Raw genomic sequence first — 17,792 nt, forward strand, 5'->3', positions numbered from 1 at the left:
CAGCTCTAAAGCTCAGTGTGTATGATGAGAAGCACAGCAACTGACTTTTAAAAATACACCCAAGTGGTAGACTATCCCTTAGCTTTGATACTTTTTAAGAAATATAAGTACTTTAAAACAATTTTTTTGTTATGCATACCACCTGTTGGACCATGGGCCACACTAGAGTGTATCTTTACACTGATTCTTTTGGGTTACTCTCTGAGAATCTGTAATCAAACTGCTTTTGACCAAGGGTGAACTGCCTACAGGCACCAAACACTGCAGTCCTTTCAGGCCACTCTTAGGGTTGAATTGATAGTTATCAAGCAGTACCACTGTTACTCATTTATCTCACACCAAATGAAGTGTGTCACTTAAAAGACTGCAGTTTTATATAACTGAGCTTGTGAAAATAGAGGGGATAAAACAAAATCATGATTTTTGTCCTTAATAGCACTATCTCTTACATATGAAATGACACAGGCATAGTTACAAAGTAATATAGCAAGTATAAATTAATATAGCATAGATGGAATATGTAATAGATAAGAGTGATTAAAGTTTGATTAGAATATATGTTGCTTGCACCTGGTTGTATTTTTTATTAAATTTTAATAATCTTTTACTAGCTGCAGTAGTCAGTGTCCAGATAATATAACTAGATATAAAGTTAAGTAGATCACTGAAAAGCTGAAAAGAGAAATCTGAGATATGACTGAGATAGCAGTTGTTACCACTTTTTTTTTAATTTAAATTTTATTTTTTTATATTCCCCATAAATTACAACCCCCTTATTTTGACCCCAAGCTCTCCTTTCCCCACCCCCCACCCCCCATAGAGTGTCTCTGGTTCATAGTTTTTGTTGATTTTGATTTTTTCTTTCTTACAGTTATTCTTTTTCCTGGTCCCTTATTTAAGTTTTCTAGATTCCTGCTATGAGTGAGACCATCCGGTATATTTCTTTTTCTTTCTGGCTTATTTCGCTGAGCATGATCCCTTCCAGCTCCATCCATGTTGCTGCAAATTGCATGTGTTTATCTTTTTTGAATTCTGAGTAATATTCCATGGTGTATATGTACCATATCTTCTTGATCCAGTCATCTATTTTTGGGCATTTGGGTTGTTTCCAAAGCTTAGCTATTGTTACCACTTTTAAGATTGAAAACAAAGGAAGCAAAGGGAAAAAATGAGCAACACTGCGGAGCTGAGGTGTAGTCCTGAAACACATCTCTGAGGCAAAGGCACTGCTCAACTGGTCTTGGTGTTTCTGAGTTTAGAGGAGGGACTCCATAGGACCCACCATCTGGCATGCAGACCTCTATGGCAAGAACGCTGGTTGACTGGTGTTGGTGTCTTTGAGGCAATAAAAACTACAGGACTGTAGAGAAACTACAGAATGGATTCATCTGTTGCTACAGAAAGACCCTGCTACTACGAGGATGAAGTTGCATTGCTGGATGAAGCACACATGAAAAGACTACAGGAAGTGGTTGTGAGACAGACAGGAGAAACAAGTCTCTTGTCTTTCCTCAGCCTTGAAGTCTCCCTATGGTGCCCTCAAATAGGCACCCAACTAGGAAAAGTTTCACCTTGGTCCTTCATACTACACTGATTCTTATTCCAAAATCAGAGAATGAATATGTTAGATACAGTTATGGTATCTATTCTAAGTATACATACAGGAACTGATGAAAGCACCACAGAGTGCTTCAGTGGACCCTGTAAGCTCACTGTGAGTTAAGACTCTACCTCCTACCTGACTACCACAAGCCCTCACTTAAACTGGTGAATTGCTGTGGCATTTTGGGGTCCAGTAATTAACATTTTTTTCAGTTCCGATGTTTGGAAATACCTAAGGAACCTAGATATTTCTTTTTTGCTAGCACACAGTCATTTTAGGAAATGGCCACAGGTCCTGTGGAGAAGATTTTCAATAAATATTAATGGCAGGGCTTCAGAATTGTTCCTTAAGGACATATATAGCCTTCCCTTCAATTAAGAAGCTTAGGTTTAGAAACTGGATGGAAGGTCACAACTCTCCACTGTGGTGAATATAGTCATATGTTGGCCATCATATGTGGATTTCTTGTATTATGTGAAGATGATCATCAGTTTAGTAGAATGGCCATCTAGTTCATTCCTAGGATCACCATAATCATTTAGTCACAAAAATCCCTGAGCATGAAAAAAATATCTGATTGTTACAGTATTTCACATGGCAAAGGGTTATGGTTAGGGTACTGATAATGTCTGCCAGAGCCTAGGATTAGAGTGAGGGGTAACATTTATGGTACACAATTTACCTTCATTCTCTCTTCCCCCAGCAGACTTCCAGTATTTGCTGGTAAAATTACCTTTCTAAAAAAACCAATTTGATTATATCTGTTTTATGCTTAAATTCACAGAATAAAAGGTTTTGAGGCAGCTATTTTTCAGTGTTGGAGTCTTTTGTCTCCAAAGGCAGTACTTTTGGTTTATTCAACTTACATGTGTTAAGTTAATAAAAAGAAAATCGAGTATTGTAGCATGTTATACCACTTCAAACTAAGTAGCCCCTAAATTGTAACTGCCCTGGAAGCCATATATATAAAATTTACTTTTTACATAAAACCTAGCCTAAATACACACAACTAATTACATGATTTTTGGCAAGGCGGTGATTTTCATAATCTGTGATTCTGTGGTCATTTGCATTAAAGTGGGGATGTTACTTATTGTAATTCTTTCATATGGATAAATATATCATAATCCCTTTAGAACTCTCCCTCAAAAAATGCTTTTTAGCATAGTTATTACTATAATGCCTGCCTTTCTTACATGAATCAGGTAGCCATCAAAGTTTCATTTCACTTCAACTTGGTATTTCAAAAATTAACATGTCTGATAATGTTTTTGAACATTCCGTTGCAATACTGTTGTTATTTGTTTCTTTTAATGATAATAGGTAACTATTACTATGGTGAGTTTTCCTGTCTCCTTGAGCACTAGCCTGGTGCGTAATAGTTTTGGTCAGTAACAACAGTAATAAGAGTAGTACAGTTTGAAAAGATTGGCAGTTGAGAATTTATTATCATTCAATAGAATGGTGGGGTTCAGTGGGGGTAGGGGTAGAGAGAGATTTGATCTTTCTTGGTATTTTTTGTTGTTTATTAATATTGTCATTCTCTCTTTTTGTTATTAGTACTGGTCTGGTAATACCTTTCCCTACCATTTAGTGATAACTTTCAGTGGTCCAGATGAGTGAGTCAGCATTTCAAGAGGAAGACACATCTGCTCAGGTACATGACCTTCATAGGTTTCTAGCTATTTATGAAATGATTTAAGATTTAGCATTCTTAGAAAAATCAAGATGCAATATCATATTCTGTCATTAGTTATTTCTCTTTTTAGGTGAAGTAGTCTGCATCAGCTTTTGGCAAAAGTGCAGAAAAAGGGGGTCTACTAGTCGTTGGATCACAGTGGCCTACTTCCATTGATAGGCTCGGTTCCAGTATCACTTATATAAAAAATCTATTACTGTTTGGATTTACTAACACAGCTGCTTTGTGTGATTTTATTTAGTGTGATGTTTATTCATTATGAAAACTTTTTAAAATAAATAGCTTGTTATACCAGAATATAAAATAATTAGTTTAATCTCTAGCTCCTTTTGGATACCACTTATTAACACAGTTTCCATTTCAGGAAAATGGGAATGAAAGCAAAGAATGGCAATCAGAAGTAACTGAAGAGGAAGAGCCTATTGAGGTAAACTTGTCAAGAATAGTCAGATATTTATCCTAGAGAGTAAACTGGACAAATTATTTTCTTTTTTTTTTTTTAAAGATTTATTTTTATTTATTTATACAAGCACTGGGTACAGTCAGAAGTGCGGGAGGGTGAGAGAATTCACCAGAGCCAGAGCGGGGAGCAGAGCAGACAGAAGGACCAAAGTACACTGCTGAGGGGAGCAGCGGGCGGCAGGAGAGGTCTGCGAGCCATGCAGGACCCTCCTCTGGTGGCCGGGGAGCAGCCGGGGATCGAACCGGCGCTGCAGAGGCTGCGGGCAGCTTCGCAACCCAGCGCTCAACCGCTGAGCCACCGGGGAGGCCCACAAATTAATTTTCTTATGAAGAAGGAAAATAAAATGTCGGGATTCAAAAAGATTAACAAATGGCATATGGAAAGGGCAAACTCATGTTGATCATTATGCTGACTCATTTGATTCAATTGTAGTAAGTATCCATATATAGATAATTATTTGAGAAGAGCTATTATGAATTCTAGATAAATAAAGGTTGCTTTCTAAAATCAGGACTGTTAACCTAAGTACAGTAAACACTGATTTTTAGGGAAACTTCATGTCATTCTGTAAATATAATTTCCATGTTAATTAGTAATTTTATGTTTAAATTTACATTTATGTTTAAATTTATGTTTAAATTTATGTTTAATTTTTCTTCTATAGAAAAGGAGAGGCAATTAAAATAGCTATATGAATTCACCATTAAGTTGACTAAAGTGAATCATAATAATATTTTATTATCATTCTTTTAAAAGTACATCATCATGAATACAAAAGTTATTTTGCCATTTATTCATAAAATTACTGTTTAATTTTCTCAATTAAGATGAAAATGTTTTTCTTTCCACCACAAACATGGAAGGTGATTCTAAAAACAAATCTACATTTTCAAAAGTGTGATTCACTGTGGTCTCAAATTATGCTGTGGTCTCAAATTATATTTCTAGAAAGTATTGTATAATTCAAAGATTAATGTACATCTTAGCATATTACTTTGTTAGCAGTAGGAAGATATGATGATATGTTGAACCAATGCATTTTATTTTGTGAATGCAATAGGCTGTGATTACTGCTTTTCTTTTAATACACAGCATTAAATCTTAGCAAAATTAAGTAGGGATATTTGGTTATTCCTATAGGGCATTTATATGCAGTCTTTATCTGAGAGATTTGATAAAATGTTGAGGAAAGGCAACTAATTTTACCTATTTGCCTCTTTCCTTTATCCTTTCAGGATTCACAAAGTGTACCAGACAGTTCTGTGCTGGATATTGGGAGCAAAGTGGCAGAAAATGCAGCTGATGAAATCCAGTCCCCAGGTAGAAACCTACCTTTTCCTCTACACAACAAAATTTAAAACTAATAAATTTGAAACTAATTTATTGGGAATTCATTCATGAAGATTTTACTTTCTAAAAATGTAAGCTTTGGAAACAACCCAAATGCCCAAAAATAGATGACTGGATCAAGAAGATGTGGTACATATACACTGTGGAATATTACTCAGCATTCAAAAAAGATAAACACATGCAATTTGCAGCAACATGGATGGCGCTGGAAGGGATCATGCTCAGCGAAATAAGCCAGAAAGAAAAAGAAAAATACCAGATGGTCTCACTCATAGCAGGAATCTAGAAAACTTAAATAAGGGACCAGGAAAAAGAATAACTATAAGAAAGAAAAAATCAAAATCAACAAACAACTATGAACCAGAGACACTCTATGAGGGATGGGGGTGGGGAAAGGAGGGCTTGGGGTCAAAATAAGAGGGTTATAATTGTATGGGGAATATAAAAATAAAATTAAAAAAAATAAATAAATTTCAGCTGAGAAAAATGAAAAAAATAAAATAAAAATGTAATCCTAAGCAAATAAATAAATAAATAAATAAATAAATAAATAAATAAATAAATAAATAAATAAAATCCTAGGGATAGTTAAAAAACAATTTGGGAAATAGTTTAAAATTTAATCCTTTCAACTTCTACTAATACTTTTGAGGCAATTTTAGCACTATTCATAAGGTAATTTAAAGAAAAAATTTAGCTAAGAGAGCTTAAACATAGCAGACAACCCATTAATACAAAAATAAGAGGGAGAGCCCTAATGATTTGCCTTCTTACTTTTCTGTTTCTTCTTTTTATCCTATACTTGACCACACATTTATCCTGTTTGACTTCTAGTCTTATTCCGAAGCCAAATCCCATATCACTATGCAGACTGAAATAGTAGAGGACCAAAAAGGCAATAAATAAATTGACAAGGCATTCATCCTTTTCAATGCAGTTCTTCTAACTTTCTCTATGTGGTGCAAACCTATATAACAGAAATTCTTTACAACATCTTAAATTTTAACAATTTCAATTAATTGAAATTTCCTGCAATTCAGTTTACAGATAGTGAGAGTCTAATATTGCTAGATCTTGCGTGTGGCTGAATTACAGTAGCAATTATTAAAGTGTTTTCTAAACTATAAATTGCTATCTTGATGCTAGTTGTAACTTTTAGGGTCTTACCTTTCTCCAAAGTGTTTTTTCTGCCCTTTAAACCAATTAAAATCAATTATTTACTATTTCGTTTTTCACTCTTGTATTTTTTTTTTCTTACATTGTTGTTCATTTTTGTATAGTATTTGATTTCTCCACTCAGGTGTAGTCCCCATAAATATCCCACCACCAACACATCGTCTGTGGACCATCACCATGGTCCCTTGTGCTAGTCTACCCCTGTTTTGATCCCTCTGGCTCCCTCTCCCCTACTGTAAGCCTCAGATCTAAAGTAGCCTACAAGTTTTGTCTTTTTTTTTTTTTGACCCTTTGTTCAGTTTCCCTATATTCCTCCTATAAGTGATGTCATCTGATAATATTTCCTTTTCCTTCTGATTTATTTTACTGAGCATAATCCCTTTACTATTTCTTATTAACACACATAAAATAATATATACTCATTGAGAATCAAACTTTCTAGTTTTTACTCTGTCTTTATTATCATAGCTTTACTAACTTTTCAAATTTCTTGGGAAGTCCCTCTTGCCCCAATGCTTCCAATCCCCACCAGCTTCTTAATTTTAATTCCTCCACACCCCCACCCTCTACCTCCACTATTCCATACACACACACACACACACACACACACACACTAATAGCTATATAATGAGTGAGTCTGTAAATGAATCAATTTATCTGTAAAAAGTTTAGGAATATTCAAATACACTCCTGTTAAATATACTCAATACCTGTTTGAAACTATGTTCAACTGACCTGAACTAATTTGCCCTTGGACTAGTGCTATAATTTATGATCCTTGAATTCAAAGATCATTCAATCAAAAGACAGCTTCAGATAGTCTTGTTCAGCATCCTAACTTATTAACCCTGCTATTGCTGTGTTTTCTTTTCTTTTCTTGGTTTTATGACTAAGAAAGAAGTATTGGGCTAGAGTTGTAGCCAAATGTCTTCTTTCATTCTGCATATCAGTGGAGACTATGCAAGCACTAGCAATATTGCTTAGCGACCCATTATAACCAACAACACTAGAGGAGCACTAGCAGGCTGTGGCGAAGATGAGAATGTCCCAGTTCTTGTGCAAGTTTATTAATGAGCCATGGCAGATGGTAGATATTAAGTTACTATACATCTATAGAATTACCCGTAAAGTAGAAGGAATAATATCTACCTTAGGTTATACAGGACCAGTTAAAAGCAAAGCAAGTACATTAGTAACTGTAGACTTAAAAGAATGTCTCTCTTTCACATTTATATGAAATGGAAATAAAAGCATTCTATATTACTAAGCATGGTGGCAAAACAGAATGAAACTATCCTCCCAAAGTGGTTAATTTGCAAATCCAAATGAGAGGTTTGGGAGAGTATTACATTATCCTCCTTACCTCCCTATATAAAAAAAAAAATCAAGAAGGAAATAAAAACATGGAAGGGAGTTTCATAAATTCTATCCACAGTTGAACCTAAGACATTCTTTAGATGAAATGTCTTTTCAAGTGTTCCTTTACAGACTACTTAATTTTTTTCCTGGATGAATACTATCTGGTAAGATTTTCAAATTTTCTTCAGAGTATTTTCAATAAAACCGAAAATTTTTTAATAAAATTAAAAGAATCTTAAGCTATATATGGATCGCTCTCCCAAAATGAGAATGGATAAATACATGCAATTTAGCCATATGTTAAAATTATAAAGCACTGGGCCTCCCTGGTGGTGCAAGGGGTTAAGACACAACCTGTGAAGCTATCCACAGCCACTGCAGCATGAGTTTGATCCCTGGCCAGGGAGCTACACACATGGCGCAGCAGACCTCTCCTGACACACCCGCTGCTCCACTCAGCAGTATATTTCAGTCTATCTGCCTGTTCTGTTCCCCACTCTGTCTCTGGCGAACCCTCTCACCCCCCACATCTCTGGCCTGTACCCCAGTTCTTGTATGAATAAATAAATTTAAAAAAATTATGAAGCAGTGAAAATTAATGAACTCAGATGTGTTGCATTTATTAACTAGATGAATTTCACAGACATAATATAAATATAAAAAGGTTACAGAATATAAAATATGAAATAATTTTTATAAAATTTAAAAGCAAGAAGGGCCTCCCCTGGTGGCGAAGCGGTTGAGCGCTGGGCTGCGAAGCTGCCCGCAGATTCTGCAGCGCCGGTTCGATCCCCGGCTGCCGGCGAGAGTCCCACATGGTGCGCAGACCTCTCCTGCCATGCCCGCTGCTCCCCTCAGCAGTGTACTTCGTTCCTTCTGCCTGTTCTGCTCCCTGCTCTGGCTCTGGTGGATTCTCTTACCCTCCCACACTTCTGACTGTACCCAGTGCTTGTATAAATAAATAAATAAATCTTAAAAAAAAATTAAAAGCAAGAAGAACAATATTATGTTGTTTTGACACATGTAAACAAATGCAGATAAATGATATACATGGAATTCATAGTTGTGTTTCTATCAAAAGTAGGGGTATATGTGAGACTTTAATATATAGATAATTTTTTAAGCTTAGAGAAGATAAATTGCTACTTATGTAATGATTATACTTACAGGTATTAAGTATTTCATAATAATGTTCAAAAAACTCTATGCCAGTTATGTTCTCTTGCCCATTTATTGTATGAGTACTATTTATTGAGAGTTACTACTAACTGAAATATGACTCACAATTACTATCCAGGTTATGTTAAAAGTAATGGGTATAAAAATACTAAACTGTTGATACGTCTATTGATACATCTTCTCAGTGGTCATGTCAGAAAAAAACCTTAAGATTCCCATTAAGTTTTTCATTCCAGTCATACCAACAATCATGTATGTGGTTTTAAAAAAGCATCTGATAGTTTATTGCTCAGAACCTGATCTAACTCAGTCCTGGAAATCCAGAGACAAACTGTCACAGATCATCTACCCCCTAGCTGCACTGGTGGTACTTCCCTCCCCCCACCCCAGTGCAAGCCAGCCCTGAGGCTCTGATGGCAAGGCTTGTCCAGCTCAGCACCAGCCAAAGGAGAGAGGCCTGCAACGAGTCAGGCCAATATGGTGGACTCTGAGCAGTGGCCTGTGCTCCAACTGCTCAGACCTGTGTCCCAGCTTTGCTGGGGGTGGGGGGAGTCCCACACCCTTGCACTGCCACATCTGGCCCTGCTGAAACACACTGGGTGCAGCAAGCATCTCTCCCTGCTGAGGCAGCTCCAGCTATGACTCCCCTGTCCCCACCTCTGAGGAGCCTGCCCTGACCTCAGTGTAAGTCAGGTCTGGATAAGTGTCCTGGATTTCACTTTTGAATATGGTGCAGGTTCGAGCTCACACAGGTGCCATCAAGGTTTTTTTGAGACCATTGAGGATTGAAAATGGAACAATCAGATTGGTACTTGACAGGCACCAACCAAAGAGCTAAGATTGTAAGTGGTCCAGTCGGGCTTAAAAGGTGGGGACCCTGAAGAGGATATAAGCCAAAGGATCAGCCAGCTTGATTTATTCATCAGATGGCTTCAGAAGAGTTGGATTGAGCAGAAGACTGCAGACCCATTCAACAGGCCTTTCGCTGGCAGATTCATAGGAACTTTGAGACTTCTCTAGATCTTTGTGGACTTTCAACCTCTGGGACCTTTGCAGAGACCTGGCCACTGCATCTGCCTCTGACATCGCCTGTAGAGAGCACCATTGACCAGGGCCTGGTATCTAAAGTGCTGTTTGCTGTTGACTTAGGCCAATAGCTCTCAAAGAGCTGTAACATTGGTGTCTTCAGTACTGCCACCTGGTGACTGGTGCTGGCCAGCACGATTTACCTGTGACTGGCACTGCTGACTTGTGAGAGCTGTCCTCCACTTCTGATCATCTGGCAGATAATCCTGGTGCTGATTGCCTCTAGCACTATCAAGTCCTATCTGGTACTGTCCAGCTCAATCTTCATACTGTTGTTGTGGGATATGGTGGTGTCACCTTGGCAACCCCATCTGTGACCAGCTCCAGAAGCCACTCTGAGTTGAAACCTGGCCCACTGCTTACCAAAGTCCACTGCTTACCAGTTCCAGGCCCTTGTTGAAGGGGCATTGCCATTCTGCATGTGCAGCCTCTGTTTTGGACTACTGGACACTGCAGACACTATCTGGGCTAGGTCAGCCAGCCATTTGTGGCCTTAGAAAACTCTTTCCTTTTTCCTAATCTTGCCTTTGTTAATAAACCCCGTTGTCACTGCACCCTGAACCTAAGTGGTATCTGGCAGTTGCGACCACATGAATGAGAACCCACAAACAGTGACTTGTCCCCCACCTTGTCACTGCCACTGTCTTAAAACTAGTCAGTTCTGCTGGAATAACTTACACAGTTTGTGTACGAATACTTATTTCATTCCACAAAAGTTAGAGACTTGAGGGAATATTCTCAGTATAGGGTAGGAAACATCTTATCTCATTCAAGTCTATTATATATTTTAATATCAGTATGTCATAACTTCTCAGACCCTGAGGACCATTGTTTAATATCTCCTCTAGGTTCTACTTTCCTTTCTACATTGGCTTCTGCCTTTTACTTTCTATATATATCCTACCTTTAAAGAAAAACCCTCTCCTTCACAATCACATTCCCAAAGTAATTGTCCACTCATCTAGTTTGCATTTTGCCTCCACATCCTTCCTCAACCTAGTGCAGTCTAAGTTCCATTCTCATCACAGAAATTGCTCTCCTTTGAGTTAGAAAAACTGGGTGCTAGTTTCAATTTATACTTTCTATTTCTTCTATCATTTTATTTTTCTGTAGCATTTTACACATTGACCCCTTCCTCTGAGGTAATGCATTTTGTTTTCGTCTGCCCAACATCTCTTTGTGGAGCCGCCCTTCTCTCTTACTTAACCTATTTGGTTTATTTGGGGTTGACCCTACCTCTTCAGATCCAGAAATGGGTGGTGATTCTAATCTCACCAATCAGAATGCTACCCCTTCAATGCTGTCAATAGTTCAGAAATAGAAATATAATTTATGTCAAGTCAACTAAAAAGTTCCTAGATTTTTTCAAGCTGGAATTTTAATGACTGATTTTTAGGAAATCAATGGTTATAAGGGATATAAATCTAAAGATGCTCTGACCATTTTTATCAACATGTGAGGACAACCCGCCTAAAAATTAATTCAACAGAGCAAAGCAGACACTAGAGGTAGATTTCAGCTGTACCTAAAAACCAGACTTTCCATCTATATAAATTAATACATTCCAGTTTTAATTTAATCCTTGTGAGATGGATTTCTATTGCTGGAGAATGAAAGAATCTCTAGTAATCTATCCTTCTTGAAACTCTAATTTTGTTTTCTATGATTCTAATCTCTCCTATTTTCTCCTGACTCCCTAGTCATACTCAGAGTCCTTTATGTGTTCTTTTTCTGCCCATTCCTAAATATGTAGTAAAAAATTCATTTTTTGGTCCTCTTCTTGATACCAAGCCAAGAGGCTTGCTGTCTGGTGTACATAAGATCAATGTTGTGACAATGACATTTTGAAAAAAGAAAGGGCTTGTTTGCAAATCAGCTGGCAATAAGACCAGAATTAAAACTCGAATATGCCTTGCATTCAGGGAAAAGGGAATGGGTTTATACTGATTTTGGGGGGAACCAGGTCAAGAACAGAGGAGTTAAATTTTATTGGCTAAGGGGCAGGCTAAGGACAAAGTAATGTAGACATGGTTAAAGTCCATTAGATAGTTACAAATCACCCCATGTGGGGAGAGGCTCTTTACAAATGACTAGATTTTCCTGGAGAATAGACCCCTTATTTCTAAATGTGGTCTGAGTGGTAACTTTTTCTTGCCTTAATGGTTCTATAAGTTAATTTAAGATCAATTACTTCAACTACATGCATGCTGTATGACTCACTGTCTAGCATCATACTCTATTGTGTCTGTGAAGGTAAACTCAAAAGATAGTTAACGAGGGCCTCCCCGGTGGCGCAGCGGTTGAGCGCTGGGTTACGAAGCTGCCCGCGGCCTCTGCGGCGCCGGTTCGATCCCCGGCTGCTCCCTGGCCACCTGAGGAGGGTCCCACATGGCGCGCAGACCTCTCCTGCCGCCCGCTGCTCCCCTCAGCAGTGTACTTCGGTCCTTCTGCCTGCTCTGCTCCCCGCTCTGGCTCTGGTGAATCCTCTCACCCTCCCGCGCTTCTGACTGTACCCAGTGCATGTGTAAACAGAACAAACAAACAAAACAAATAAATAAAGAAATAAACATGCCTCTATAAAAAAAAAAAATTAAAAAAAAAAAGATAGTTAACGATGCCCAACTTTCCTCCTGACAGCCTATAAATCACAGTTTCATTCTAACACAAGAAACTCTGAGTGAGCTCCTTCAACCATAGTAATAACAGATTTTAAGGACATGTATAGTTTTCTCATCTCGACTATCCTGCTAAGTATAGTTACTATATCCATTTTACAGAAGTAGAAGTTGAGTTTGAGGTATTGGGTTATTTGTTTTAAGTCACATGGATAGTAATGTTAGAGTTAGAATTCGACCCTGGCATTTCTGATTCCAATGTCCAATCCCATGCAGATACTAAGGGACAATTGTGTATTAAACACATACCACAATCTTTTCTGTCAGTTCTGGAGATTTTGGTGTCTGTTCTTAGCACAGTATCTTGATCTAATACCTCCATCCTGCATTCAAAAAATGAAAGAGGCTGGAAATATTAGGCTGGGGAAAATATGTTTAAATATACACGTGTAGTTGACTCTCTTCATTACCAGTTGAGCAGAACTTTCCCCACTTTTTGCCTGATACAGTGAATCTTAATTTTGTAGCAGATGAAAGTCACTGATATCAGAGAAGTTGGTCAAAACCCTGACATGAAGGAATATATTATCATTGATCAAAACATTATGCAGTCTGCTTTCCCTTTATCAGTGATTGGTCTAGAGGGATCATGTAACCTAATTAGGGTCAATGAAGTGTAAAGGAAAGTCTTGGAGTGGGAAATCTGGGATCTCCTCTTCTTAGAGAATAAAATAGAACTTCAAGAGGAGAGGGTTCCTTTGTTTACAGTTCTTTTCTCCTGTAAAGAAGTGACTCCTGGGGCCTCCCTGGTGGTGCAAGGGGTTAAGACACAACCTATGAGGCTGTCCACAGCCACTGCAGCACGAGTTTGATCCCCCAGCCAGCCAAGGAGCAGCCCACATGGCGCAGTAGACCTCTCCTGACTCACCCGCTGCTCCCCTCAGCAGTGTATTTCCGTCAGTCTGCCTGTTCTGTTCCCCACTCTGCCTCTGGTGAGCCCTCTGACCCACTGCACCTCTGACCTGTACCCCAGCTCTTGTATGCATAAATAAATATATTTAAAAAAAAATAAAGACGTGATGTCTGGAAGTGCAATAGGTATATTGTGATTGTGAAGCATAAACACAAAACATGAATGAAGAACAATAGAAATAGTGTAGCTTCTTAAAACACCAAACTGCTGAATGATTTCCCATTAAGTCAAAGATAAATGTCTATATGGTTGAAGTCACTGTTGTCTGATTTTCTCTCACTTTCAGATGGTGTTCCAATATAGCATGCAAATGGGTGTAAAAAATGTTTTTTCTAAAAATATTGGAAGTGTAGATTAAAGTGTACTTCTAGTATTTCTGACATTTCACTTTTTTCCCTCCAGAATCAAACATTGAGGGGGAACTAAAAAACCAAAGTGACTCAGTAGAGGACTCTAACACTGGCATCTCAAAGAATATTGTGATTAGAAAACCTGCAAAAGTGATTTTCAATTTAGATGAAACTGTACTGACACCAACCCTAGAACCACCATGGAAGAAAAATCTTCTTGAAAGAATAGAGGCAAGAGCCCAGGCAATGCAGCAGAAAATAATAGATAAGGATAATATGAAGAAGGAATTAAAAAACAAGGCTGAAAAAAAGCTACCTAGGGATGATTTGGCCAGAGAATGGTTTAATACTGATAACATGACCCTGAATACTCGTGCATATTTGCTTGACAAACTTCTACCCACTTTAATTCCTGGAGTGGAAAAAATGTTAATGCAAGTAGAAAAGAAGACTCTTTTGGAGAAAGCCGACATTCCAACAAAGTTTGATCCAATTAATTATTTGGGGGAATACTTAATGAGAAACAATCCTTATTATATCAAAGACTCAGGAATGTCTGGATATCAGAGGGTGATGAAAGATGTCACAGAACACCTGAAGATACATGTTCCCAACACTATCAGCAACAGGTAACAGTTTGTTATATATTGAGTTGATGATCTCATTTCTTACATTGAAAAGCAAGTGGAGTATAATCACATACACAGGACTTACAGTAAGTTATTTTATAGTATTTGTTGAACTCTGTGCCTAACTAGTTATAAATCACTGAACACTAATGATGTATATTTAGTTCCATGTATTCATGCATTTAGGTAAGTTACTGGGATCCTAAGTGTGTGTGAATGTGTGTGTGTGTGTGTGTGTGTGTGTATTTTTTTCTGTCTCCCTGCTGAAAAGTAAGCTGTAAGAGAGGAGGGATTTTAAAAAATGTTAACTTTACAGGTAGATAAAACCAGAATGTGTAGAGTTATACAATAAAAAGCATCTCTTCCATTTTTATCCTCCATCTATTCTACTATACCTCCAACATAGATAATCACTGTTCTTAGTTTTCAGTAGATCCTTCTAGCGTTTCTTTATGTATACATAAGCAAATGAGAATATGGATTCTTACTTTTCTTTCTTTTATACAAAAGTGTGTGAATGAATTACAACTATTTTTCTGTTTTTCATCTGCCATTTATCTTTTGTCATGCAGAAAATTTTTTACTTCTGTATGTTTGAATTTATTTTATGGATTCTGGATTTTAAGTCATTGTTACATTTTAATATAATTAGAGAATCCCCCCATGTCTCTTGTGAAGTTATTATTTTAATAATTGATCCATTTGGAATTTAGAGTGTGTGTAAGATATGAATCCATTTTTTTCTTTTCTAAATGGCTACATAATTATCCAAATAAGAATTGCTGAATAATTTATCTTTGCCCCACTGTTTTGAGATGAACCATGTGTTTTGGAGTATATTTCTATACTTTCTATCCTATTCTATTGGTCACTCTCTATTCATGCACCAGCAGCACACTGCTTTAATTATTGAAATGGTTAAATATATTTCAATAAATCTGACTGCTGACCCCTATTATTTACCCTTCTGTTTTCCTGATCTTTTCTATCTTTCCTTATGTGTTTGCTTTATAATATGAGCTATTTGGAAATAAATAAATTCCACTTGGTTGCTATTTATTTGGTTACATTGAAATATGCTTCCTTCTAATAAGAGAATAAATTTTAATTATTTCCTTTTAGTTACATATTGTCTATCTATCTATCTATCTATCTATCTATCTATCTATCTATTGATCGATCGATATCTATCTACCTATCTATCCATCTATCTCTGTCTCCAGTAGTATTGGATGAAAGATTTTTCCCCTTTTTTGGGAAGGCTTCTTTTTGTGTGTATTATTATGGATGCATGGGTTTTAATATCTATTCAATATATTTTCAGCCACTGTAGTCTTTTCTTTTTGATGCTCAAGTTGACCCAATCTTGTATTCCTCTGACTTTGCTCCTTTAGTCTTGGAAAGAGTCATGCTTTTTTTTTTTTTTTTAAAGAATTCTTAGTTCCTTCCAATGGGGATCACTCATTTGGGAGCTAGTGCAGCTCGTAAATATTGTAGTTTCATTACTTCTAGGCTTTATCAGGGCTAACAATATAGTTTTTAAGAATAGGGGTTCATGTTGACAATTACATATCAAATATAGTGTTATATAGGGTTTTACCTAATTTCTTGATTTTGTGTTTGTATTTTTTTTCTTATGCTAAAAATCTTGATTCCTAACAACATGGACAGAATTACTTATTTGTTTCGTCCTACAATTAACATGAAGTAGCTTCAAAATAACATAGAGGCGAGCTTATTAATAATAGAGCTACTAAATGAGGCTTCTGATTTATTTGTAGCTTTTTGTTCTTAGAATATATCCTAAGCATATGTATGTAAAAAGCTGAAACCACACAAACCCAGAAGAAACAAGGAGCTAAATTCCTTATAACTAGAAAAAAGCCTTTGTAGCCAGGGCTCAAAATCATGAAACTATTGATAAATATTAGCAATCAGTTAGCAATCAAACTCTTTTGCTTAGAAAATTTAGTCATAATTACTCAGTTCTGCTAATTGTAGTATAAAAGTTGTCATAGACAATATGAAATGAATGTGTATGGCTTTGTTCTAAGGAAACTGTTTATGAAAACAGACAGCAGGCTCAGATTTGACCCTCTGGCTATAGTTTGCTGACCCCTGATCTTCCAGATCTATAAAATAAATAAGACACTTTGAATCTTTGAATCTCTGAGTCTCTTCTCAACTCTCCATATTTTCTTTTGAATATATATTGGCCTGGAGACTAATACCAAAATTTACAAAGAAATCCAATTAGTGACTTGTTTTAGTATGTGATTTTGCAAAACTGTTAAGGAGGTTAATTTTGTGTCATTTTGCTTTTCTTCAGATTTTCTTTCCTTTTAGCATCTTTCTTTTAATGTCTTTTCCCTTTAGCTCTTGATTCCTCCAGTGCTTGGGATATATATTTTATAAGTTGCTACTGCCTTACTATGAATTGATAATAAAAAATATTTGCTCTTAAAATAGAATTACAAACTTTTAATAACCTGCTTGTGGTGATATTTACATATTGCAGAGAAGCAGAGCCTATTATAGTATAAATATCTTTCTTCACCAGATCTGATGCATAGTCCCCATCTTAGAATGAGAGTGCAAATGAACCAGGAAATAGATCTAAGAGAACCAAGGCAAAAATTTGCATTTTTTTTTCCTTTGTGGCAGTTGTAGTATTTATATCTGGTTCTGGCTCGGTAATGATCTCTGTCCCCTACCTCTGTTATATTTCATAATCATTATGGAGTCTAATTTCATTATCACAACACGATATGCTGGGTATCTCAGATCTAGTGTCTTCAAACATCAAGATGATCTTAAGAATGAGGGTTTCCTATTTCCAAATGAGATGGTTGAGTTTCAATTTAGTCACTTAGCTGAGGGCTAAGAACAAGAGAGAGATAACCACAGTAAGAATATTCCTCACTGGAAGGCTGGGAAGCACCAATTTGGATGGTGTAGGACTGAGATACGGCAGAGGATATATAAACCAAAGTAGTGCATGTAAGGTTTTCAGTGTGTTCTCTTCTATAAACAGAAAAAAAAAATCCTGTCTTCTTTGGAGGACATCAGTTGCTGGATAGAATTATTTGGAAAATCCTAGGAGTTTCTGGACATCTTGAATAGTCTTAAGTGTTAATGCTGTAGGACCATCAACTCTCATCAGGAATTATGCCAGATATCCAGCCTTAACTGAAGTGGTTGCACCAGTTTGCACTCCCACCAGTAGTGCAGGAGAGTTCCTTTTTCTCCACATCCTCACCAATATTTGTTGTTGCTAGTTTTTTTAATATGTGTCATTCTCACTGATGTA

The 17,792-nt window shown here is 36.9% G+C and overlaps 1 protein-coding gene across 5 annotated transcripts in view; it reads left to right on the forward strand.

Annotated features, from left to right (window-relative positions):
• The window catches only part of EFCAB5 (EF-hand calcium binding domain 5), a 106,364-nt gene that overhangs the window by 7,850 nt on the left and 80,722 nt on the right, over nt 1-17,792 (forward strand). For 3 of the 5 annotated variants that reach the window (XM_054689151.1, XM_054689152.1, XM_037493774.2), the window contains exons 2-5: nt 3,164-3,260; nt 3,667-3,729; nt 5,001-5,085; nt 13,906-14,482. In XM_054689151.1, coding sequence (XP_054545126.1) covers nt 3,219-3,260; nt 3,667-3,729; nt 5,001-5,085; nt 13,906-14,482 — 767 coding nt within the window. In that variant the 5' untranslated portion in view covers nt 3,164-3,218. Of the gene's footprint in view, nt 1-3,073; nt 3,261-3,666; nt 3,730-5,000; nt 5,086-13,905; nt 14,483-17,792 lie in introns of those variants that run through there. The other 2 variants (XM_054689153.1, XM_054689154.1) reach the window with 1 other exon arrangement.

This window comes from Talpa occidentalis, unplaced genomic scaffold, assembly GCF_014898055.3.
Source record: "Talpa occidentalis isolate TD23 unplaced genomic scaffold, MPIMG_talOcc4v2.1 talOcc4.7, whole genome shotgun sequence".
Taxonomy (NCBI): domain Eukaryota; kingdom Metazoa; phylum Chordata; class Mammalia; order Eulipotyphla; family Talpidae; genus Talpa; species Talpa occidentalis.